Source organism: Eriocheir sinensis, chromosome 8 (assembly GCF_024679095.1).
Source record: "Eriocheir sinensis breed Jianghai 21 chromosome 8, ASM2467909v1, whole genome shotgun sequence".
NCBI lineage: Eukaryota > Metazoa > Arthropoda > Malacostraca > Decapoda > Varunidae > Eriocheir > Eriocheir sinensis.
The window spans coordinates 6,062,265-6,084,328 of record NC_066516.1 but is presented as its reverse complement, the minus strand read 5'-3'; the positions used below and the strand labels follow the sequence as shown (position 1 = coordinate 6,084,328).

The window sequence follows — 22,064 nt, the reverse complement described above, 5'->3', positions numbered from 1 at the left end:
CGTGATGCTAATTAACCCCCCATGACAGGATTCTGGACAACGCTGGTAATCTGGGGTTAAAGGTGGTACATGAAGAAAAAGATTTGGGAGTAACATTGCAAGACAAACTATCCCCAGAAAAGCACATATAAACAAGCTATTTGGAGAAACCTACAGGATGATGCAAAATGTAAGGGTATGATTCCATTTTATGGACAAAGAAATTATGAAGAAAATAATAACAACATTGATAAGACCAAAACTTGAATATGCTGCAGTTGTGTGGTCGCCTCACAAAAAGAAGGATATCAGGAAGTTGGAAAGGATACAAAGAATTGCAACTAAAATGGTCCCAGAACTCTCGAATATGACGTATTAAGACAGATTGAAGGAGATGGAATCGATGACCCCGGAACAAAGGAGGGAGGGAGGAGATCTGATCATGCTGTATAAGTTGGTAAATAAGTTTGATGAGGTGGATAGAGATGATCTCTTCATAGCTGCGAGAATGCAGGGACTGAGAGGACATGGAAAGAAACTTAATAAAGGAACCTGTTTGGGTGACTTGAAAAAGTAGTTTTCCACGTAGAAGTGTTAACACATGGAACAGCTTGCGGGAAGAGGTGGTAGAGGTGAACAGTGTCCAACAAATGAAGGAAAGGCTGGATGAATGTAGATATGGAGACGGGACTATTAGAGCTTAGCTTGGGCCTGGTAGACTACAAATAGGTAAATACACACACACACATACACACACACATAGAGGTCTGGAACAGACTAAGTGAGGATGTAGTATTGGCGAAGAGTGTGCGCAACTTTAAGGAAAAACTGGACAAATACAGATATGGAGATGGGACCACACGAGTGTAAGCCCAGGCCCTGTAAAATTACGTGTAGAGCAGTGGTTAGTGCACTCGTTTCACGCTCCTGGGTTTGATTCCCAGGCGCAGTGGAGATGGCTGGTCAGTCAATCAATTAATCAATGGGGGTGCATGCCAGGGGTGGAGGTGCCTTTGACAAACACTTTGTACTGTAACAAGGTAAATAAATAATTATAATAATCATTGTCACATCTTGGCAGCCTGTATGTGGTGTACTGTCTCTCTGCATGATGTTGTGGAGGCCTCAAGTAACTGACACATATGGGACGGTAGCAACATGGTTTTAGAGGTTATAATGATGTTATGGTCAAGATATTCATGAGGACTGGTATATATAGGCTTGTGGGTAGTCTTGGGAAATTTCTTGCCACATTAGGATATTATACGCAGGTTTTTCAGCGTGATTTCCACCAGACTGCTGCCAATGTTCTAACTCCTGCAAGACCAACAGTGTATTAAGGGTGGGGTGTTACCTAGGCAGTGACGCGGGAAAGTCTATGGACACAGCCAGCCACATTTACATTACACTTTCCGTGGTGGACAATGCGAACACCTTGGATTTATTTCCCCCAGAGCAATTTAAACTATACATCTCTATATAGGTCATGTGTTAGTAGGAAGGTTGTGACGCAGGAAACTCTATGGACACAGCTAGCCACGAATAATTTAAACTACATCTCTATATTATAGCCAGTTACGTTTACATTATTCTACGCCTCCCGTGATGGACAATGCGAACACCGGATTTATTTCCCCAAGAGCAATTTAAACTACATCTCTTAGTAGTAGCAGAAGTAGTAGTAGTAGTTATACACAGTAGTATTACTAGTAGTGGTTGATGGTTGTAGTGACTAGTCATAGTAGTAGTAATAGTAGTAGTAATAGTAGCAATTTTAATTCAAGTTTAAATAGACAAATTCATAGAGTAAAATACTTTTATTGTACATATATATTCATTTATAATTACATGAAAAAATATACTGTATGAAAATATTGCTAATAATAATCTTCATGATGGACGGACTCTTCAGGTTGTACATCAGTTCACAGTATGTCATGATAAGCCAGGACACTCATTGCTCCTGTAGTTATGGTAGACAATAGTAAAAAAAGCTAGCTAGGCTTAAGAGATTTTTCTAGTACCAACACATTATATGGAATGCATGACAGAACACCACAAAGTAAGGCAGTAAAAAGAGAGATTGCGTTGACAGTGGTAGTAGTAGTAGTAGTAGTAAGGTAATACATATAGAAGATTGGGGTGACCTGCTCTGACCTCAAAGGGAAAATTGGGGTGACTTAATCCACATTCATAGGGAAGATTGGGATGACCTGGTTCAAGTTCACAAATAACTAATACCTCATTGGGTGTGCACTGTGCAGTCATACACCTCATCACAGCCATACACTTGAAACAGGCCTCTTCATATCTACACCTCTCCTCAATTTCTAGCATTTTTTTCCCTCTTACAAATACTGATTGGAACGATGATGCCCCATGTCCATAGACAGTCTTCAGGAGGACCACAGATTTGCTTTATATAGAGAGGCATTTTTCTTCCTTCCTCATTTAGTTGTAGAAGAAGTGAAAGCTCATTTATAGTGGCTCATTCCTTCCTTTCCTTTCCTTTCCAAGAAGACAGCACTTATCTACATTAATTCTGTCCTTCATTCTTTCTTTCCTCAGGCATGTGGGAAGGGAGGAACACTCATCTACAACAGCTCCTTCTTTCCCTCCTTCAGTTCATCGGAAGGAAGAACAAGAAGACAGCACTCATCTACATCACTTCCTTTTTTCTTTCCTTATATATTCAGAAAGGGAGAAACCATCATCTGCATCAGCTCCTTCCTTCATTCATTCCATCCTTACTTCCTTTAGACAGACATAGGAAGGAAGCATACTGGAAGACAGCACTTACAGTATCTACATCACTTCCTTCATTTTATCTTTCCTCAGACATGCAAGAAGGAAGGAAGGGACATTGATCTGCAACAGCCTCTTCCTTCCTTCCTTCCTTCTCTCCTTCCTTCCCTTCTTTCTTCCTTCAGTTCATAGGAGAAAGCACATGAAGGTGAACTTATCTACATTACTTTCTTCATTCTATTTCCCCAGACAAGCAGGAAGAAAAAGGACTCATCTTCAACAGCTCCTTCCTCTCTTACTTCCCTTTTCCCTTCCTTCAGTTCATTGGAGAAAGCACAGGAAGACAGAACTTATCTACATTGCTTTCTTCATTCTATCTTTCCTCAGACAAGCAGGAAGAAAAAAGGCTCATCTTCAACAGCTCCTTCCTTTCTAACTTCCCTCTTCCCTTCCTTCCTTCAGGTGTGCAGGAAGACATAACACAAATAAAGGTGCCAGGCTGTAGTGGATGCTTTGGGCTCAAGTTTCCCTCCCACCACCTGCTCCACCGCCTTCAGACGTGCCTCCCAGTTCCCTCCGATTTCCTCCTCCTCTTCCTCCTCCTTCAGCACCTCCACCACCAGTCTGGCTTGCCTCACACCCAGCATACCAACAAGGCTTTCTTCTAGTTGCATGATTTTTGCCTCCAAGCTACTAACTACTCCTGTTTCTCCTCCTCCTCCTCTTCCTGTGTCTTCGTATTCCTCACTCCCCTTGTTTGCTTCCCACGGCCCACTGGACTTGGTGAAGGTTGAGCTTAGTGTCAGAAGGAAGTCCTCATTCTCCTCTTCCTCGTGTGTGGGCGTGGTTGTGTCGCTGCTGTGTTCGTCGCTGTTTTCCGAGTCTCTTCTCTCCTCTCGTCTAAGTGAGGGAGAGGTACTGTTCTTCTCTCTCTCACCTCTTTGTTGTCGCCTTCTCTCCCGGGCTGAGAGAGAGGGACGCATGTTAGGGCTCGAAGAAGAGGAGGATGTGGCTGAAGAGATGCTTGAGGGACTTAGACGCTCATGGTTGCTGCTGACGCCCACTTCCAAGCTGTTCCCATCCTTCTCCTGTTGTCTGTTGCCTCCACCGGTGTTCACTTCCCTGCTGCCTCGACGCCTTGCCCGGGACTGTGAGTGGAGGTGGCTAGCAGTGTGGGGTGTGTGCTGTATGGGGCTCTCCTTGCCACCACCACATGGCTTCACCTCCACTCTGTCCTGCTCCTTCAAACTTGTCTTGTCACTGGCGATCTGCAGTGACTCAAATTCGCTTACGTCGGTCTCAGTTGGTGTTTTAGTGATTCTGGACCGTGAGCTCTGCAATAAGGCATTTGGTGTTTGTGTGTCATGTTCCGCCTCTTCTTTTATCTTCCTCTTCTCCTCCTCTTCCTCAGGGTTGTATCCAGACGTGTCCCGCGCACCACTCGTCTCTTTGAGGAAGAGGGACATGTGCTGGCGGATGTAGGGGAAGCGCAGCACCTGTGACGCTGACGGCCGGTGCTCAGGACTGCGCGTCATCAGGCTCAGCACCAACTGTCGCAGGTCATCGCTGTACTGCTCGTGTAGGCCGCTGATCTGCAACATTGTTGTGGGTGAGGGGAAAGCACCTCTGTGGTGTAGTGGTAAGCATGCCTAGCTATGAATCCGTAGGCCCAGGTTTGAATCCATGCCTGGGCAGCTGGTGCAAAACTCACCCAACTGTCATCCTCCCTTTTGGGCTGGTCAATAAATGGGTACCAGGTAAAGCCTAAAGAAGACAAACTGTGGTAACCTGCCCTGTGTCCTGGGGTAATGGGTTATTTTCCTCCACAGGCTCAAGGGCCAAAGAGACGGAGATGATCACTGAGGCCACAAGCAACTATAGTGTATGCTCCCAATTAGAGAAACTGCAATAACGCAGTAAAAATATCCTGTAATGACCACTACTGAGTGCTGGGGATCAAACCTGAGCCTTCTGAGTAGAAGTCAGGGCAGCAAACCAACTACGCCACTGATGAGCTAAAAGGTCACCGCGCCAGAGGCCTTCTGCAGCCTAAACCTGACGCCCCAGCCCCGCACTGTGGACATGAAGTATGTGCCAAAAGGGTTGATTAAAAGCGTTTCCGACAGTCACGAGTGTGAGCGGGGTCACCTTCATGTCCACAGTGCGTGGCTGGGGCATCAGGTATAGGCCGCAGAAGTGGCCTCTGGCGCGGTGACTTTTTAGCTCATCGGTGGCAAAGTTGGTTTGCTGCCCTGACTTCTACTCAGAAGGCTCGGGTTCAATCCCTGGCACTCAGTGGTATTCATTATGGGGTATGCCCCCAACTTTATCTTTGAGGGGAAGGATGCTGTGAAGTGTAACAAGTAGTGAGTGGACCGAGGTGAAATGTGCAGGTTGTCAATTTAATGCTCATAATATCTATATCTATATATACAGTGGTGGGCACCGCTAACCGAAAAGTTAGCTTCACTAACTGGTAATCCACTAACTAAAAAGTTAGCTTCGCTTACGCTAAACCACTAAACTGACAAAGAAATTTGTGGAAGGTAACGCTAAACGCTAACCGCTATTGTTTTATATATCGATTTAGCTTTGGTTTAGTATTTTGGCTCTAAAACCCTTAAAAACAAACCTAGTGACCTGAAATTTCAATATATTGTAGCTTAGACATAGAACTTCCCAGAAGCTCTCCAGTTTATCCTAAATACATATATTTTACCAAAGATTTCCCGCAGATTTATGCATTTATTACTTTTTTCCATAACTGACACTTATTTTTATTATTTAAGTTTATTTCTTGTCAGGTGGGAAATATCAAATTCTTGTTATTAAATCCCAAGTTCAAAGTGTTGGAAATGGAAGATGCATTACCCTGAAATACGAAGAAGTTTCCCTAATAATTGTCCAATTGCCCTACTTTGAGGTGTAATTTATCCAAAACTGGAAACCCTGGAATTATTGCGCCATGTGGCTCAACTGGTGCTGTGTCTGCCCACAATGGACAAGAACAAACCTGTAGGATTTTTAGTGGACTTAAAGTTAGCGGAGGAGGAACTACATTTAGCAGAAGCTAATTTGTCCGCTAACTGTTTCCAAAGTTAACAAAAATGCTAATCAGCTAAAGAAAAAGTTAATTTCGTTAATTAGTGGTTAGTGGATTAGCGGAACTGTGCCCACCACTGTATATATATATATATATATATATATATATATATATATATATATATATATATATATATATGTATATATATATATATATATTAGGGCCGACCATCAGGCCCCACCAGGAAGATGCTTACCGGCGCAACAGGCAACGACGTAAACAAATATATATATATATATATATATATATATATATATATATATATATATATATATATATATATATATATATATATATATATATATATATATATATATATATATATATATATATATATATTTTTCGTTTCTAGATAAACAAACAAAACGGGTAGGTGGTGGCTGAGTGGTTAGCGTGCGGGACCCACATTCACCACGCCATGGACAACGTTGGTTCGAATTCCAACGCTACCACCTGGGATTTTTCAGTCACTGCCGAGTGGCCTAAGACTACCCACGTGCTGTCCAGAAGACCACCCATCAACCCAGACTCTAGAAGAACCCGTCCAAGTGAATCAAGAATGAGTTTCGGGGGGCAGCATCAGCCAAACATAAATGGCGCCACTATAAAAAATGCCTGCACCATGATGGGCTTGAGCTGACCACCAGGCCCCTGAAAAAAGCCTATCGGTGCTACAGGCTTAAATGTATATAAAAAAAATAAAAAATAAAAATAAATAAATAAAAAATAAAAGTCTGGTGAGTTGCATGTTAGCCTCCAGGAAAATATATAATAGTATGAAAGGAAAATTGAAAAAAACAAAAGATATTATGGAAGTTTGCTTGCCTTTCCCTTGGAGATCTTTGAGATGAGTCCGGGGATGTCCCTGGCGGGGAAGGCGTGCTTGAGGGTGGCCATCTCGTAGAGGCAGCACCCCAACGCCCACACGTCAGACTTGTGGTTGTAGGGCAGCCCGGAGAACAGCTCAGGACTCTGCCAACACAACACATATCAGGGGTGACTAACAGAAATGGATCAAAGAAATTATATGGAGGACAGAAGAAAAAGTGAAATGCTGGTGCAGGGAAATAGACCAAAAATATATATAATGACACACTGAAAGATACAAAACAATACATTTCAGGGGGTGACTAACAGAAACAGATCAAAGAAATGACATACTGGAGGAAGAGGACGGAGGGAGAAGTTAAATATTATTGGCACAAGGAAACGCACAGAGAGAGGTATCAAAACATTTCAAGGAGTAGCTAATAGTAGTAATGTAATGGCCAGGCAGGTAAAGACATAACAGATAAACATAGACAAATAAATAAATGATAAAAAATGGATAATAAGGAAAATAGGTATGATGGACAAGGTGGGACCCATCATGTAGTAAGGAGTGCCAACAAGAGTAATGGTGAAGCAGGTAAAGACATAATAAATAAACATATAAACAAATAAATATATGATAAAATAAGGGTAATAAGCGATACCAACAAAAGGGCGGCCCACCATGTAGTAAGGAGTTCCAACAAGGGTGGTGGCCATGTCGAAGGACGAGCCCAGGATACGAGCGATGCCAAAGTCCCCAAGCTTGACCAGGCCAGAGCGCGTCAGGAAGATGTTCTGGGTTTTGAGGTCGCGGTGGAGGATGTTGTGGTTGTGTAGGTACTGTGGAGGAGGAGAAACTGGAGAATGAAGAGGAGGAGGAGGAGGAAAACGAGGAAGAGGAGGATGGATATGTAAGGTTCCGTCAAGTGATTTAATCGGTATAATACAAAACACAGACATATAAGCAATTGGTTTGCCTGCTTTGAACTACCAACAAATGAATGCAAGAATAGTAGTAATAAATAACAGTAATGAGTTATGACATTCACCTATACTACTACTACTATTACAACTACTACAACACAAGTATGAACCTCGTCCCCCATCACCTACCACCTCGAACACACCTGCAGGGCCATGGCGATCTGGATGAGCCAGCGCACCACCTGCTTCTCCGGGAGTAGCTGCCCACGCTGCCGGCGGATGACAGAGGCCAAGTCCCCCCCGGCACAGTGGCCCATCAGGAGGTGCAGCCGGCGGCCCACCTCGAAGGAACCCTGTGGAGAACGGGAAATGAAGTGTATGAAAAATAAATGAGAAAGTAAAGAATGTGAAGGAACTCTGTATAGAAAGGAAGAGAAATAAAGAAAAGAAGAATGAAATAAAGAATGTGATGGAAGCCTGCGAGGACACAAAGAAAGACAAATGAAAGAAAATTTAAGGATAAACAAAATGGAATGGAAGGAAAGGAAGACAAAATGGAAGAGAAATAAAGAAAAGAGTAAAGAATATAATAAAAATGTGATGGAAGCCTGCGAATACACAAAAAAAGATGAATGGAAGAAAATTAAAGAATAAACATGAAAATATAAATTGGAATGGAAGAAAAAAAAGAAGGGAAAGAAGAAAAATAAAGCACCTGATCCTCTGCAAAATGACCACCTTTACAGAGGGAAAAAAATGCAGTGGGCATATTTGGTATCATTATCAATATCAATGCAAAGAGGAACAATAGAGGGAAAAAAAAAAAGCCTTCAGTCTCCTATCTTCAAAGACTTCCGTTGAGGAGGAGAAGGATGCTGATGTTGGGAGACAGAAGAATAAGGAAGAGATGGGAGATAATAGAGGAAGGAAAAATATGTAGAAAAAACAAGAGCCAGCTGAGTAACATAGACCTATAGAGACGGACAGACCAAGAGAGGGGGAAAAAAAAAAAAAACCCAGACCACTTAACCTAACCTAAGCTAACATACCTTATAGGACACAATGTTGGGGTGCTTCAGGCCGGCCAGGATCCGCACCTCCATCCTCGCTGCCTCCACCTCCTCCGGCGTGCAATTGGTCAGCTCCACCTGTTGAAGAAGGGAGTAGGTGAAGGAGGATATGCTTAATCTCCCCGTTGTCTTCTTCAGGTTTTCTAATTTTCCTTAGGGGTTGCTATTCCTGCTATTTCTGCTGTCTCTATTAATCATTCATACCCTATGTCTCTATCGCTCATGCCCTGTTTCTTTGGTTCCTTTTGCTGTCATCTTTATAATACAGGTGATTGCTGCTTACTGATTTTAACCCGGTAGCAGCAGGGACCATGTTTCTTAATGGTCCCTCCAAGCCCTCCAAGCAAGAAAAATGAGGAAAAATCACCCCTCACACAAACCATTTCATAATATATATCAAAGCATTTGTGATCAGACTATGCATTATCTATTTTTGGAGGGTTATATCATGGCACAAATTTGGCCCATCGCTGCTACACGGTAAAGCCACAAATTTGGCTCGTCGCTGCTATCAGGTTAAACTTTCCATATCAGAAATCTATATATGATCCCCAAAGAAGTGTCTGTGATTGGTGCTGTTGAATGCATCCAGACGTACACCTTCCCTGTTTCTCTACTGATGAAGGGTGTGTATTTGATCTGTGTCTTCTTATTCTGTTGCAGGAAGAATGGCATCAAAGCCTGGTGGGTGGGAGTCGGCCAGTAGCAAAAGACACAGGATAAGTCTTATGCTGGAGGTGAGTGATGTTGGTTATTAAAAAAACATCATCACAAAGGAGGATAAGAAGGATGGATATTAACCTTTCCCTTGTCTTGCTCTCCTTTTCCTCCTTTTCCTTATCTTCTTCCCATGCATACCCTGTTCTACTCCCTGCCTCTTTCCTCTCTCTTTCACCCTATCACTTGTCTTACTCTTCTCCTCCTCCTTATCTTCCTCCCATGCATACCCTGTTCTACTCCCTGCCTCTTTCCTCTCTCCCTCACCCTATCACTTGTCTTACTCTTCTCCTCCTCCTTATCTTCTTCCCATGCATACCCTGTTCTACTCCCTGCCTCTTTCCTCTTTCCCTCACTCTATCACTTGTCTTACCATACTTCTCATCTTCAGCTACTCATTCCTCTCCCTTCCTCGTTCTTCCTATTCCTCCTCCCTCCTTTACCCCATTCTCCTCCCATTCCCTTATTCCCCTGCCTCTCACTCACATATTTAAGCACCAGGTTCCGGCACGAGCCCGGGCGCCTGACGAGCCATACTGAGCCATAGTTGCCTCGGCCGATCTCGCGCAACACCTTAAACTCCTCCATTGGTGTTGGTGGTGATGGTGGTGGTGGTGGTGGTGGTGGTTTCTGTGGATAAAGAGGTGAAAATGAGTTGATTCTAGGGGTGGTGGTGGTGGTGATTGTGGATAAAGAAGAAGAGGGAATGAATGGGATGATGGTGATGGTGGTGGTGATGACGGTGAATAAAGAAGAGAGAATAAATGAGATAATGGTGATGATGATGATGGTGGTGATGGTGGTGATACAGACAGTGGTCTATACAAACCTTAATATCTGAGGAATTGGTGATGGTCAACTCCTCTTGCAATGCTGACTGGTGGTGGTGGTGGTGGAGGGATGAGATGGAGGCAGAAGATGGAAGAGCAAACACCTCATTCTGTTGGAGTTTATTTTTGATGTGTCTGTTGTGGTGATGTTGGTGGTGGTGGTGATGGTGGTGAGGGAATGGGAGTATCACCTCACCAGCCTCCACCTCCTCTTCCTCTTCCTCTCTCACAACCTCAACCTCTTCCTCTTTGTCTTCTCTTTCCTCTCTTCCAATGAATTCCTTCTTTCTTATAACCTCAACCTCTTCCTCCTCTTCCTCTCTCCCAACTAATTCCTTCTTCCTTATAACCTCAACCTCTTCCTCCTCTTCCTTTTCCTCTTCTTCTTCCTCTCTACCAACTACTTCCTCTTTCCTTATAACTTCAACTTCTGTAGCTTTTTCTTTTTCTTCTTCTTCTTCCTTCTTGGTCCTTTCTGCCCTTCTCTTCCTCTTCTTCTTCAGACTTTGTGTGTGCTTGTGAAAAAAAATAATTATCAGTCAATGGGAGCATAATATGGAACCCTATGATTTTATAAAGACTAATCAGAAAACAACAACAACAATAATAATAATAATAATAATAATAATAATAATAATAATAATATAATACAGGAAAAAGGAAAAATATACAACTACTATTCCACATTATTTTTCATATGATTATATTACAATATCTCTGGAATATTATTATTATTATTATTATTATTACTGAAATCCATGAAAGGGAACCAAAAGAGAGAGAGAGAGAGAGAGAGAGAGAGAGAGAGAGAGAGAGAGAGAGAGAGAGAGAGAGAGAGAGAGAGAGAGAGAGAGAGAGAATAATGATATAGCTAGGCCTATATAAAAGATATTAGAATAAATAATATGTACACACCCATATCATGTCAACAGAATGATTATATAGTTGGTGCAGCATCATTTTCTGTACTGACTTACTACCATGCACTGTCACTGTCACTTCTGTTAATCTTGTCATGAGGTGCAATAGTTCTTATTTCAAGCTTGGTGGTGGTGGTCAGGCAAAGCTCCCTCTACTCACTGACAGTATTTATATTTACTTTCTCTGCGATTGTGAGATATTATTGCTTTGTGTGAGAGAGAGAGCTAAGCACATAGTTCACAACACTCACAGACTGATCTATGTCAAGTATTGGAAAAGATTAGTTAAGTCTCTCTCTCTCTCTCTCTCTCTCTCTCTCTCTCTCTCTCTCTCTCTCTCTCTCTCTCTCTGCCACAGGTGTGCAAAGGTATGCCAGGCCCCCCTACCACCACCTCACCCACAGTGAACTCCTTCCCCCACACTAATTATGACACCAGCTGTTCACACAACTAGGTCAAGGATGAATACACTTATTATCTATTACTGAATATACAGTTATTATTTTTGTTGACCTCATTCTTTCACTCTAAATCAGTAACAAAACCCTCTGCGAGCTATTTTGTGGCGACGGTGGCACCACCGTTGCTGCCGCCAGCAACAGGTGAGGCAATGCGCTTTCGTAAACATTATTCCCTGTTTTCAAGATTAAAAAAAGTCCTTGAATTGGATTTTGAAAGCATTTCCATGACTGCTGAAGGTTTGTATAAAAGATATATGAAGAGCTACTGATGTTTCATAAGGTAGGTAATGAGATACTGGCACAGTACTAAAACGAATCTTAATATATATATATATATATATATATATATATATATATATATATATATATATATATATATATATATATATATATATATATATATATATATATATATGGGGGTGAGGATTTCTTGGAAATCAATAGGGGGCATCATGTAAAAAAGTTTGGGAACTACTGCTCTAAATAATGCCACATATCAATAAGAATTTAGGATCCTACATATTTGTTTATGAAATGAATTTATGGTAATACTTTATAAGAAGTCTGCCTCCCCCTTCGCCACTCCAGCCCACCCTACCCCCCAAGACAAGCCTGGGGAACTGTGGGGAACCGGGGTTTGGGGGGGAAGCCAAAATCACTGAAAAATGGGCTTCCAAAATTTCCCTAGAAAAATCCCTGACTGAAGGAAAATTCCCTAGTCTCGAAAGTAAGGAAAGTACTAACTTCATAACCTAACAGCCCCCCTCGCCCCCCTGCTAACCAAGGGGGGCTGCGCCCCCCTCTGGACCTCCCACATGTATGATGTGCCGGAAAATCTTTTTTTTTGGGTGGGGAGCATATTCAAACTACTCCAACTGAACTTTACAACCTGCTAATTCGACCTCCCTCCTAATCAAGGGGGGCTGTGCCCCTCCTGGACCCCCCCCATGTAGGGAATTTTCCTTATTTTAGTGATTTTTCTAGGGAAATTTTGGAAGCAGGGGGTTCCAGGGGGGGCAGAGCCCCCCTTGGTTAGGAGGGGGGTCAAGGGGGGCGAAGCCCCCTCATTAGCAGGTTGTAAGTTTCGGTTGGAGTAATTTAAATATGCTCCCCACCGGAAAAAAAAAAAAAAAATTCCCGGCGCATCATACATGTGGGGGGGGGTGCGCCCCCCTTGGTTAGGAGGGGGGCAAGGGGGGCTGTTAGGTTATAAAGTTGGGACTTTCCTTACCTTCGAAACTAGGGAATTTTCCTTCATTTCGGGATTTTTCTAGGGAAATTTTGGAAGCCCATTTTTCAGTGATTTTGGCTCCCCCCCCCCCCAAAAAAAAAAAAAAAACCAGTTCCCCAGGCTTGTCTTGGGGGGGCTGGAGTGGCGAAGGGGGGGGGCGGACTTCTTATAAAGTATTACCGAATTTATATATATACGTACAGAATAGTGGGTAAACTGTCTTGCATGGCAGACCTGAAATACATATAGAACTATACCACACGTTACAGCTGGGCACGCACGCATGGCTTGATCTCCTGGCCTTGAAAAGTGTCAGCTGCATTGTGGCAGAAATTATGCATGCCTTCAAGCTCACCCTGCCCTGGAGCTGACCACGGCCTACCATGTTGACAACTGTGAACAGCACCTTAAAACCATATTGAACAGTACTCACCCGGGAAGGATGCACGGCACAGTCTACAGAGAGCTAGTCAGGGCAGAAGGACAGCAGGCAGCAGGAAGTGGCGGCGGCGGAGACCTTTCCCCTTTCCTGCCTACTCGGTTCACTGCAAGGGGAACCCCGTAAAAACTCGCCCCCTGCCTTCCTGTAATGTCAAATGACCACCGTGAGTCGGGACGGAAGGGGAGGCTGGGAGGGGAGGCCTATGGGTGTGGCGGAGGCTGGCCATAGAGAAAAAAAAGTGGTTATTTACCTAACAGCTCAGTCTGGGTCTTGGTTGAAAGTACAGGGACTGAGTGACCTTCTGCTGATATCAAATGGGCGAAGGTATGTTTAATATGGGAGTATGATAGACAGGAATAGCATGGTAATTACAGACCTTTTTGACAGTAGGCAAAAGAATGTGGGTGCATGGGGAATGACAAACAGACACAGAGATGGAGAGATTTGAGTGGAAAAAAGAAGAGAAATTAAGTTTTTTTTATTGAGTTGTACGGTAAATTGCCTCAGTCCTCCCTAAAAAACGGTGTAATATATATATATATATATATATATATATATATATATATATATATATATATATATATATATATATATATATATATATATATATATATATATATATATGTGTGTGTGTGTGTGTGTGTGTGCGCTTAAAGTTACCAGCCAACACGTGGGCGAGGTACAGCTGTTTTGGGCAGATACAGTACGTCTATCAGCTGTTTAAGTCTGTTTTGGGCAGGTACAGTACGTCTATCAGCTGTTTAAGTCTGTTTTGGGCAGGTACAGTACGTCTATCAGCTGTTTAAGTCTGTTTTGGGCAGGTACAGTACGTCTATCAGCTGTTTAAGTCTGTTTTGGGCAGGTACAGTACGTCTATTAGCTGTTTAAGTCTGTTTTGGGCAGGTACAGTACGTCTATCAGCTGTTTAAGTCTGTTTTGGCAGGGACAGCACCTCTATTAGCTGTTTAAGTCTGTTTTGGGCAGGTACAGTACGTCTATCAGCTGTTTAAGTCTGTTTTGGGCAGGTACAGTACGTCTATCAGCTGTTTAAGTCTGTTTTGGGCAGGTACAGTACGTCTATCAGCTGTTTAAGTCTGTTTTGGGCAGGTACAGTACGTCTATTAGCTGTTTAAGTCTGTTTTGGGCAGGTACAGTACGTCTATCAGCTGTTTAAGTCTGTTTTGGGCAGGTACAGTACGTCTATCAGCTGTTTAAGTCTGTTTTGGGCAGGTACAGTACGTCTATTAGCTGTTTAAGTCTGTTTTGGGCAGGTACAGTACGTCTATTAGCTGTTTAAGTCTGTTTTGGGCAGGTATACAGTACGTCTATCAGCTGTTTAAGTCTGTTTTGGGCAGGTACAGTACGTCTATCAGCTGTTTAAGTCTGTTTTGGGCAGGTACAGTACGCGTCTATCAGCTGTTTAAGCCTGTTTTGGGCCTCGCTCACAGTGGCTTTAACTTTTCGCCAAGTTTACCCGAAATTTACTCCTATATAAGTGCTTAATTATCCACATGTGACACCAAATCATATTTTTGCCCATTAGGTCGGGGTCTCAAACATCCACTGCCAAAATAACATCCTTGTCCGACGCTTTGTTAAAGTTTTATTTGCGAAAAACAGGGGAACGGCCCCTGAAACCTTTAGTAATTAAGTCTATACGAAGTCAAGTCACTCTACTTCAAAACTGCGACCGGTACGCGCAGGAGGCGGTTTTGGCGCGGAGCTGCGGGATGACGTCACTTGAAGCTAAAAAAAAAAAAAAAAAAGAATACCCGCCAGTTCAGCGGTGACTTAAGTTGGGGCCGTATGTGCACTCTGGATGTGTATTCTCGCCTTCTTTCACAGCGCATTCAGGCGCGTGAGAGAGGCAACGAGGCGGGGTGAATGGGTCCGACTCCAGCCCCAGCTGGACCCAATTATAAGGCCGGGAGCACACGAGCGACTTTGTGGCGCCACGTCGTAGCGTCGGTGTGTGGCGGGGATGTGGCTTCCTATAGGTTTCCATTGTTTAGAAGCTATGCCGCGCACACGAGCGTCTGTGGCAAGCGACTGTGGCGAGCTGTCGCTGATCCCCGCCACAGGGTGGCGCGGCTCTGTGTCGAGGACCCGCGCACACGAACGACTGTGGCTGAGCGACGGACACGTGCTGCCTGGCAGACAGTCACATGCTAAACGTTGAGGAGTAAATAAGTGACACATTTTGCTCTTTACTATACCATGACTACACTCGATATAGATCGATTTATTATTGAAATTGAAGACCGACCAGCGATATGGGACGTACGTCCATGAGTCAACCTCGATGACGTTATTGGGTGCATCCATAATGCTCTCTGTCTTTCACGACGACGACCGCGGCGCCGCAGAAGCAGAAGTAATGCAACTGCTTCGTCCTCAGAGTCCATGCTGGAATTGAGGTCTCGAAGGGCACGGGGCGTGGCGCAGTGGCGTGTGCCCATACACATGGGCGACTCTGTGGTGTGGCTCAGTCAAGACACAGTTGCTTAAACACGCTTCAGTGTGGCGCCACAGCGTGGCGGACACAAAGTCACTCGTGTGCTCCCGGCCTAATTAAGGGAGCATCTTCGATGGCTCCCCAGCCTCCTGCAGCCTCCACCGGCTCCGCCACGACGCTACCAGGCTTCAGGGGTCCTTGCCAGGGGCACCACGCAGAGTCCAGCCAGTCTGCCACCCCAGCGCTTGCCGCCAGCACACGACACTACTTATTCATCCGCGTGCGACGGTGCCACCTCTTGCAACTGCCTTTCCGAACGGCGGGAAGCTGAGGGGCTGCATGGGGGAGGGGGAGGAGCACGTGGGCTGTGGCCTGTGAGTCGGCCGGCATGGAGGAGAGGGTGAGGGAGACAACGGGTGAATGGGCCCGACTCCGGCGCCAACTGGACCCAAGGGAACGGCTCCGATGGCTTCCCAGCCTCCTGCGGCAGCTACTGGCTCCGACACGACGCTAACAGGCCCCAGGGGTCCTTGTCAGGGGCCCAGCAGCCCCGCCAGAACTGAGCCTTCTTCCTCCGCGTGCGACGTTGCCACCTCGCGTAACTGCCTCTCCGCCTTCGATCACCTCCTCCCTCAAGCCCTGAACCGATCGTCTTCTAGGGTCTGCACCTCCTCCAGCTGTTCACTCCTCACGCTGTCGCAGGCCTGGTCCGTGTACGGCTGCGTTCCCACTTTCAGCGACGAGAAACTGCTCTGGAGAACCTCGGCAAGATGGCGGACCCTCTCGTCTGCCCTCTGAGCCTGCTCATCCGCCCTCCTGGCCAGCTCGTCGGTCTTCCTCGCCTGCTCGTCTGGCCTCCGAGCCTGGTCGCGTGCCACCTCGTCTAGTCTCTGAGCCTGCTTGCGTGCCCTCTGAGCCTGCTCACGTGCCCTCTGTTCCATTTCCTGCCGCATACCGCCCAGCATGGCAGCGAACAAGTCCATCTGGCTCGGCTTCACATGACCCGCATCAGCCTCAGCCTTGCCCTCCTCCTCTCCCTCACGGCGGCCATTTTGGGATGCCATGACGACTCGGCGTGCCTCACTGCTCACTGTTCACTATCCCACTCCGGACACCAAATGTTACACCACCGGCCCGCACACCACACTCCAAGCACGGGCAAGCGGTGTGCCTCAACCCCAGACCACCACACACGGGTCGTGAACACCCAGAACAGCCACAAGACACACCACCCCAACACTCCCAAAGCTGCCAACCACGAGGGAACAAGACAGGGCAAAGACACGCTCACAGTGCAGGTTTTCCATTTAACTTAACCGCTCCAACCACGTACAACAACTAGTTTACAAGGCACAGTAACTCCAGGCACTCAGAGGGGCACAGACTCGGCATAAGGCTCACGGAGGCAAGCAGGGGCACGAAGACGGGGCAGCGCGTGTTGACCAGGCGGTTGCTCTATCCACTCTTCCTCTTCGCGGCGTGGCTCTCTTCCTCCTCCCCGCCGCGATGCACCCCACGCCGCCGGCCATCACACAGCCCTCCGCGCCCCAAACTAGCGCCCCCCCCGCACAAACAATATAAATACACTCAAAAATACCCCCCTGGACTAACACTAGTAAGGTCTGAGGCTAAGCGTTCTGCTGCCTCCAGCCTGGAATCGTTTAGTTTCTGTTGGGTGGGTCTTCTATTAAAAGAAGTTGAGTAATACAGAGTAGAGTCATCGGCATAAGAATGGATAGGATAGTTCGTTTAAGAAAAAAAGATCATCAATGAACAACAGAAAGAAAGTGGAAGATAGGACAGAACCCTGCGGGATACCACTGTTTATAGGTTTAGGAGAAGAACAGTGACCGTCTACCACAGCAGAAATAGAACGGTCAGAAAGGAAACTGGAGATAAAGGTACAGAGAGAAGGATAGAAACCGTAGGAGAGTAGTTTGGAAAGCAAAGATATGTGCCAGACCTTATCAAAGGCTTTTGATATGTCCAGCGCAATAGCAAAGGTTTCACCGAAACGGCTAAGAGAGGATGACCATGAGTCAGTTAGGAAGGCAAGGAGATCACCAGTAGAACGCCCCTTGCGGAACCCATACTTGCGATCAGATAGAAGGTCAGAAGTGAAAAGGTGCTTTTGGATCTTCCGGTTAAGGATTGATTCAAAAGCTTTAGATAGACAAGAAAGTAAAGCCTTAGGCTGCCTTCACACTTTAGCGTTTTTTCGACGCGCGTCGAAAAAACGCATCTACCTTCACACGGGACGTCGTGTTCCACTTCAGCTTGCAGTGCAGTGACAGCAGTTGAGGAAGTAAGAAGTGTCGTTATGGAAATGAGTGAGGAAATGAGTGATGTTCTCATCGCATACTCTGCGTACAGAACACTCTACAAGAGAAAGAAGAGGACAACGTGGATACACCCATTGTTAGCGGTTAAAACCAGATATTACGACAATTTATTTGCTGAACTAACAAATGATGACCTCAAATTTTTCAACTATTTTCGAATGTCCAAAGATTCGTTTGATGAACTTCTGAGTTGCCTAAAACCATCGATACAAAAACAGGATACGTATATGAGACAAGCAATTAATCCTTGTGAAAGACTGGGAATAACTTTAAGGTAAGAAAAAACATGTGTTAACCATCATCCATTTATGTTTTGTACTATTCACTTACTTATAAGATAAACATATGCTCATACAATTTATTTACTTGAACGCTGAAATTAAATATAATATAACAAAAAAATATGTAATTCTACCAATAAGTATTTCCTTGAAAACTTAAATATTACAAAACGAACAAAGATATGTTAATGGTAATTCATGACATCGAGTATTTCTGAGGTTTCAGATAGAATTGAATCCAAAGGTGACGTATTTCCCTGCGGCACAGTGGGAGTAGTAACATGCATCATTTGTGATTGATTAGGTTCAACATCATAGAAAGTATTAGGAGGGATCAGGTTTTGTGACGAATGCATGATACTGTGACCTGAGGAAGTTGATTGCCGACTTGCTATGTCACGTTCGCGCATTTTTCTCTCTTTTATTTTTCTTACCGAATACAGCAGGTCTGATTTTACTTCAAAGATCTCTGCCTCCGTAAAATCGATCATATTGGGGGTTAGAGACTCACAAAACTTAACAAAATCATTACTTGGTTTGTTCCTGCTGCCATCGATGAAAGCTATAAGCTTATCTTCTACCTGATCTCTTTTATTTTTCTTGGGATGCTTAGCAGAACCTTCTTTTGGTACATAAGCTTGGGTATTTTTGTCTTCGTGAGTTGGATCTATTTCCGTTGGTTCCTGGTATAACGAGCTAGATGTTGCCCTAGTTTCATAAATTTTAGATAGAAAAGATAACCTTTCTTGATAAACATACGACTTTTTACCATGTTTACCTGACCCAGAGGGACACTCTTTTCTGGTCCTTGCATATCGATCCCTCAGCGATTTCCATTTCATTTGAAGGCTTCTGCCTGGAAAAAAAGGAAAATATCGATTAGGCATCTAAGATTGAACTATGACATTTCACGAAAATGGGTAGATGTTCCTCAGTTGTGATTTATTTATTCTATGTTGTTTCAGGTATACCTTGGAAGTGGGTGTTCGATGGCGGAACTACACTACGCGCACAGGATTGGGTACAGCACAATACACAACATCATAACAGATGTATGCAGCCAGATTTGGAGCGTTCTTCTGAGTGAATCTATGCCTAAACCATCACAAGAAACATGGCTTCGGATTTGCACCGAATTCGAAAAATATGCCAATTTCCCTAATTGCATCGGGGCGATTGATGGGAAACATATTAGGATTATAAAGCCATCCCATTCAGGAAGTCTCTATTACAACTATAAAAACTATTTCTCATTAGTTTTGCTGGCTGTCTGTGACGCAGATTACTGCTTTACATATATCGATGTGGGAGCGTACGGTAAAGAAAGTGACTCTAACATTTTCAAAAATTCTCATTTCTATAACTTACTTGAAAACAATAACCTCAACATTCCTGAAGCTTCAACAGTGGAAGATCTACGGGGAGAAATCCCTTATGTGTTCGTTGCAGACGAAGCGTTCTCGCTATCGCAGCAAATACTACGGCCCTATTCTGGAAATCAGCTAACTGATAAAAAGAAAATATTTAACTATCGACTTTGCAGGGCAAGACGATACATCGAATGTACATTCGGCATATTAGCTAATAAATGGAGGATCTTTCATAAACCTTTGAATGTATCTATAGAGTTTGCAGAAATTATAACCAGAGCTTGTTGCGTACTGCATAACTTTGTACGAAAGCGTGACGGAAACCGTAGTCATGAGAGATACGCCATTCCAAATGATAAAACAGGATTGGAGAATATACTATTAGCTGAAAATGTTCTGGGTGGGAGAACTGCCAATAAAGTAAGGGACGCCTTTGCTTCTTATTTTGTCAGTGAAAAGGGTGCTCTTCCATGGCAACATGAGAAAATTTAAACAGAAGCTGTATATAAAAAACAACAATAAAAAACATTGCATACTTACATGTCTCATTTTTTTCCTTCTCGCTCTGGTCCATGAAGTTTTCTGACAATTGCTCTCCAATTTTCGCCCATGACTTTGCCTTCTTCTGTTTGTTCTTGTAATCATCATTACACAAATCCCAGAGACAGGGTCTCTCTTCTACTAAATCAATCAACATTTCAGTATTTAGTTCGTTAGCCATAATAGCCTACGTAATGCAAGGAACGTGATGCAAATCTGAAAAAAAATGTATAATTAATATAAATAAATGCACATACAAGATTATTCAATTTTATACAGTTTCTACACAAAATTATAATAAAGAAAGAGTACAAAATCACAACCTGACGCTCCGTGTGTAGGGAGCGACGCTCGTCGAGAAAACGCCAAATGTGAAGGCACCCGGAGCAAATACACACCCGCCACACGCTGCGCAGTGCAAATGACGACTGAATTTAGCAGGGTGACGCCCGACGCTGAAGCGTCGTCTCGACGCGCGTCTTTTCAACGACCAGTGTGAAGAACACCGTCTGTTAGCACAGTCAGCTAAAACTGCTCGTCATCTACGACGCGCGTCGAAAAAACGCTAAGTGTGAAGGCAGCCTTAGGTCGGTAGTTTGAGGGATTGGAACCGTCACCCTTCTTAGGCACAGGCTGTATGACGGCATACTTCCAGCAGGAAGGAAAGGTAGATGTTGACAGGCAGAGGCGAAAGAGTTTGACCAGGCAGGGTGTCAGCACGGAGGCACAGTTTTTTAAGGATAATAGGAGGCACTCCATCAGGTCCATAAGGCTTCTGAGGATTGAGGCCAGAGAGGGCATAGAAAACATCATTTTTAAGAATCTTAATAACAGGCATAAAGGAGTCAGAGGGGGGAATGAGTAGGAGGAATATGCCCAGAATCGTCCAGAGTGGAGTTTTTAGAGAAAGTTTGAGAGAAAAATTCAGTCTTAGAGATAGATGAGACGGCGGTGCTGCCGTCAGGACCAAGGAGAGGAGGGAAAGATGAAGAAGTGAAGTTGGAGATGTTTTTGGTTAGATGCCAGAAGTCCCGGGAAGAATTAGAAAAAAAACAAGGTTTTGGCATTTTCTATTAATGAAGGAGTTTTTGGTAAGTCAGAGAATAGATTTTGCACTATTCCGGGCAGAAATGTAAAGATCATGGTTAGCGGGAGTTCGAAGGCTGGTACCTTTTGATAGCACGAGAACAAGCGTGATTAAACGAAGGCTTTTTAGCATGAGGAGTAGAGAAAGTACGTGGAATGTATGCCTCCATTCCAAAGACAATCACCTCTGTGATGCGCTGGGCACACACAGAGGGGTCTCTATCCTGGAAGCAATAATCATTCCACGGGAAATCGGAAAAGTACATCCTCAGGTCGTTCCACCGAGCTGAAGCAAACTGCCAGAAGCATCGCCTCTTCGGTGGGTCCAGAGGGTGTACAGGAGCGATAGGACAGGATACAGAAATAAGGTTGTTATCGGAGGAGCCCAACGGAGAGAACAGTGTGACAGAGTAAGTAGAAGGGTTAGAGGTAAGGAAGAGGTCTAGTATGTTGGGCCGGTCTCCAAGACGGTCGGGAATACGTGTAGGGTGCTGTACCAACTGCTCTAGGTCATTGAGGAGAGCAAAGTTGTAGGCTTGTTCACCAGGCTGGTCAGTGAAAGAGGATGAAAGCCAAAGTTGGTGGTGAACATTGAAATCTCCTAGGATGGAGATTTCAGCGAAGGGAGAGTGAGTCAAAATGTGTTCCACTTTAGAGTTCAAAGTAGTCAAAGAATTTTACATAGTTAGTAGAGTTAGATGAGAGATAAACAGCACAGATGTATTTAGTAATAGAATGACAATGAAGTCTTAGCC

The 22,064-nt window shown here is 44.3% G+C and overlaps 2 protein-coding genes across 3 annotated transcripts; one reads left to right on the top strand and one right to left on the bottom strand.

Moving 5' to 3' along the window:
- Window positions 1–1,781: 1,781 nt before the first annotated feature.
- Window positions 1,782–13,541, bottom strand: LOC126995420 (uncharacterized). 2 transcript variants are annotated; one of them, XM_050854940.1, is made up of 9 exons: window positions 13,486–13,541; window positions 13,227–13,377; window positions 10,181–10,696; window positions 9,838–9,981; window positions 8,614–8,712; window positions 7,768–7,917; window positions 7,322–7,480; window positions 6,653–6,799; window positions 1,782–4,316 (listed from the first exon to the last, which is right to left on the bottom strand). In XM_050854940.1, the coding sequence occupies exons 4-9, from the start codon at window positions 9,937–9,939 to the stop codon at window positions 3,183–3,185; spliced, it is 1,791 nt and encodes a 596-aa protein (XP_050710897.1). In that variant the 5' UTR covers window positions 9,940–9,981; window positions 10,181–10,696; window positions 13,227–13,377; window positions 13,486–13,541; the 3' UTR covers window positions 1,782–3,182. The 2 variants fall into 2 exon arrangements, with proteins under 2 accessions (XP_050710897.1, XP_050710898.1); XM_050854941.1 differs by lacking the exon at window positions 13,486–13,541 and having other exon boundaries at window positions 10,181–10,483; window positions 10,538–10,696; window positions 13,227–13,479.
- On the top strand, window positions 8,768–20,233 carry LOC126995421 (uncharacterized). Its single transcript, XM_050854942.1, has 2 exons — window positions 8,768–9,371; window positions 19,279–20,233. The coding sequence occupies exons 1-2, from the start codon at window positions 9,303–9,305 to the stop codon at window positions 20,173–20,175; spliced, it is 966 nt and encodes a 321-aa protein (XP_050710899.1). The 5' UTR covers window positions 8,768–9,302; the 3' UTR covers window positions 20,176–20,233.
- The last annotated feature ends 1,831 nt before the right edge of the window (window positions 20,234–22,064 follow it).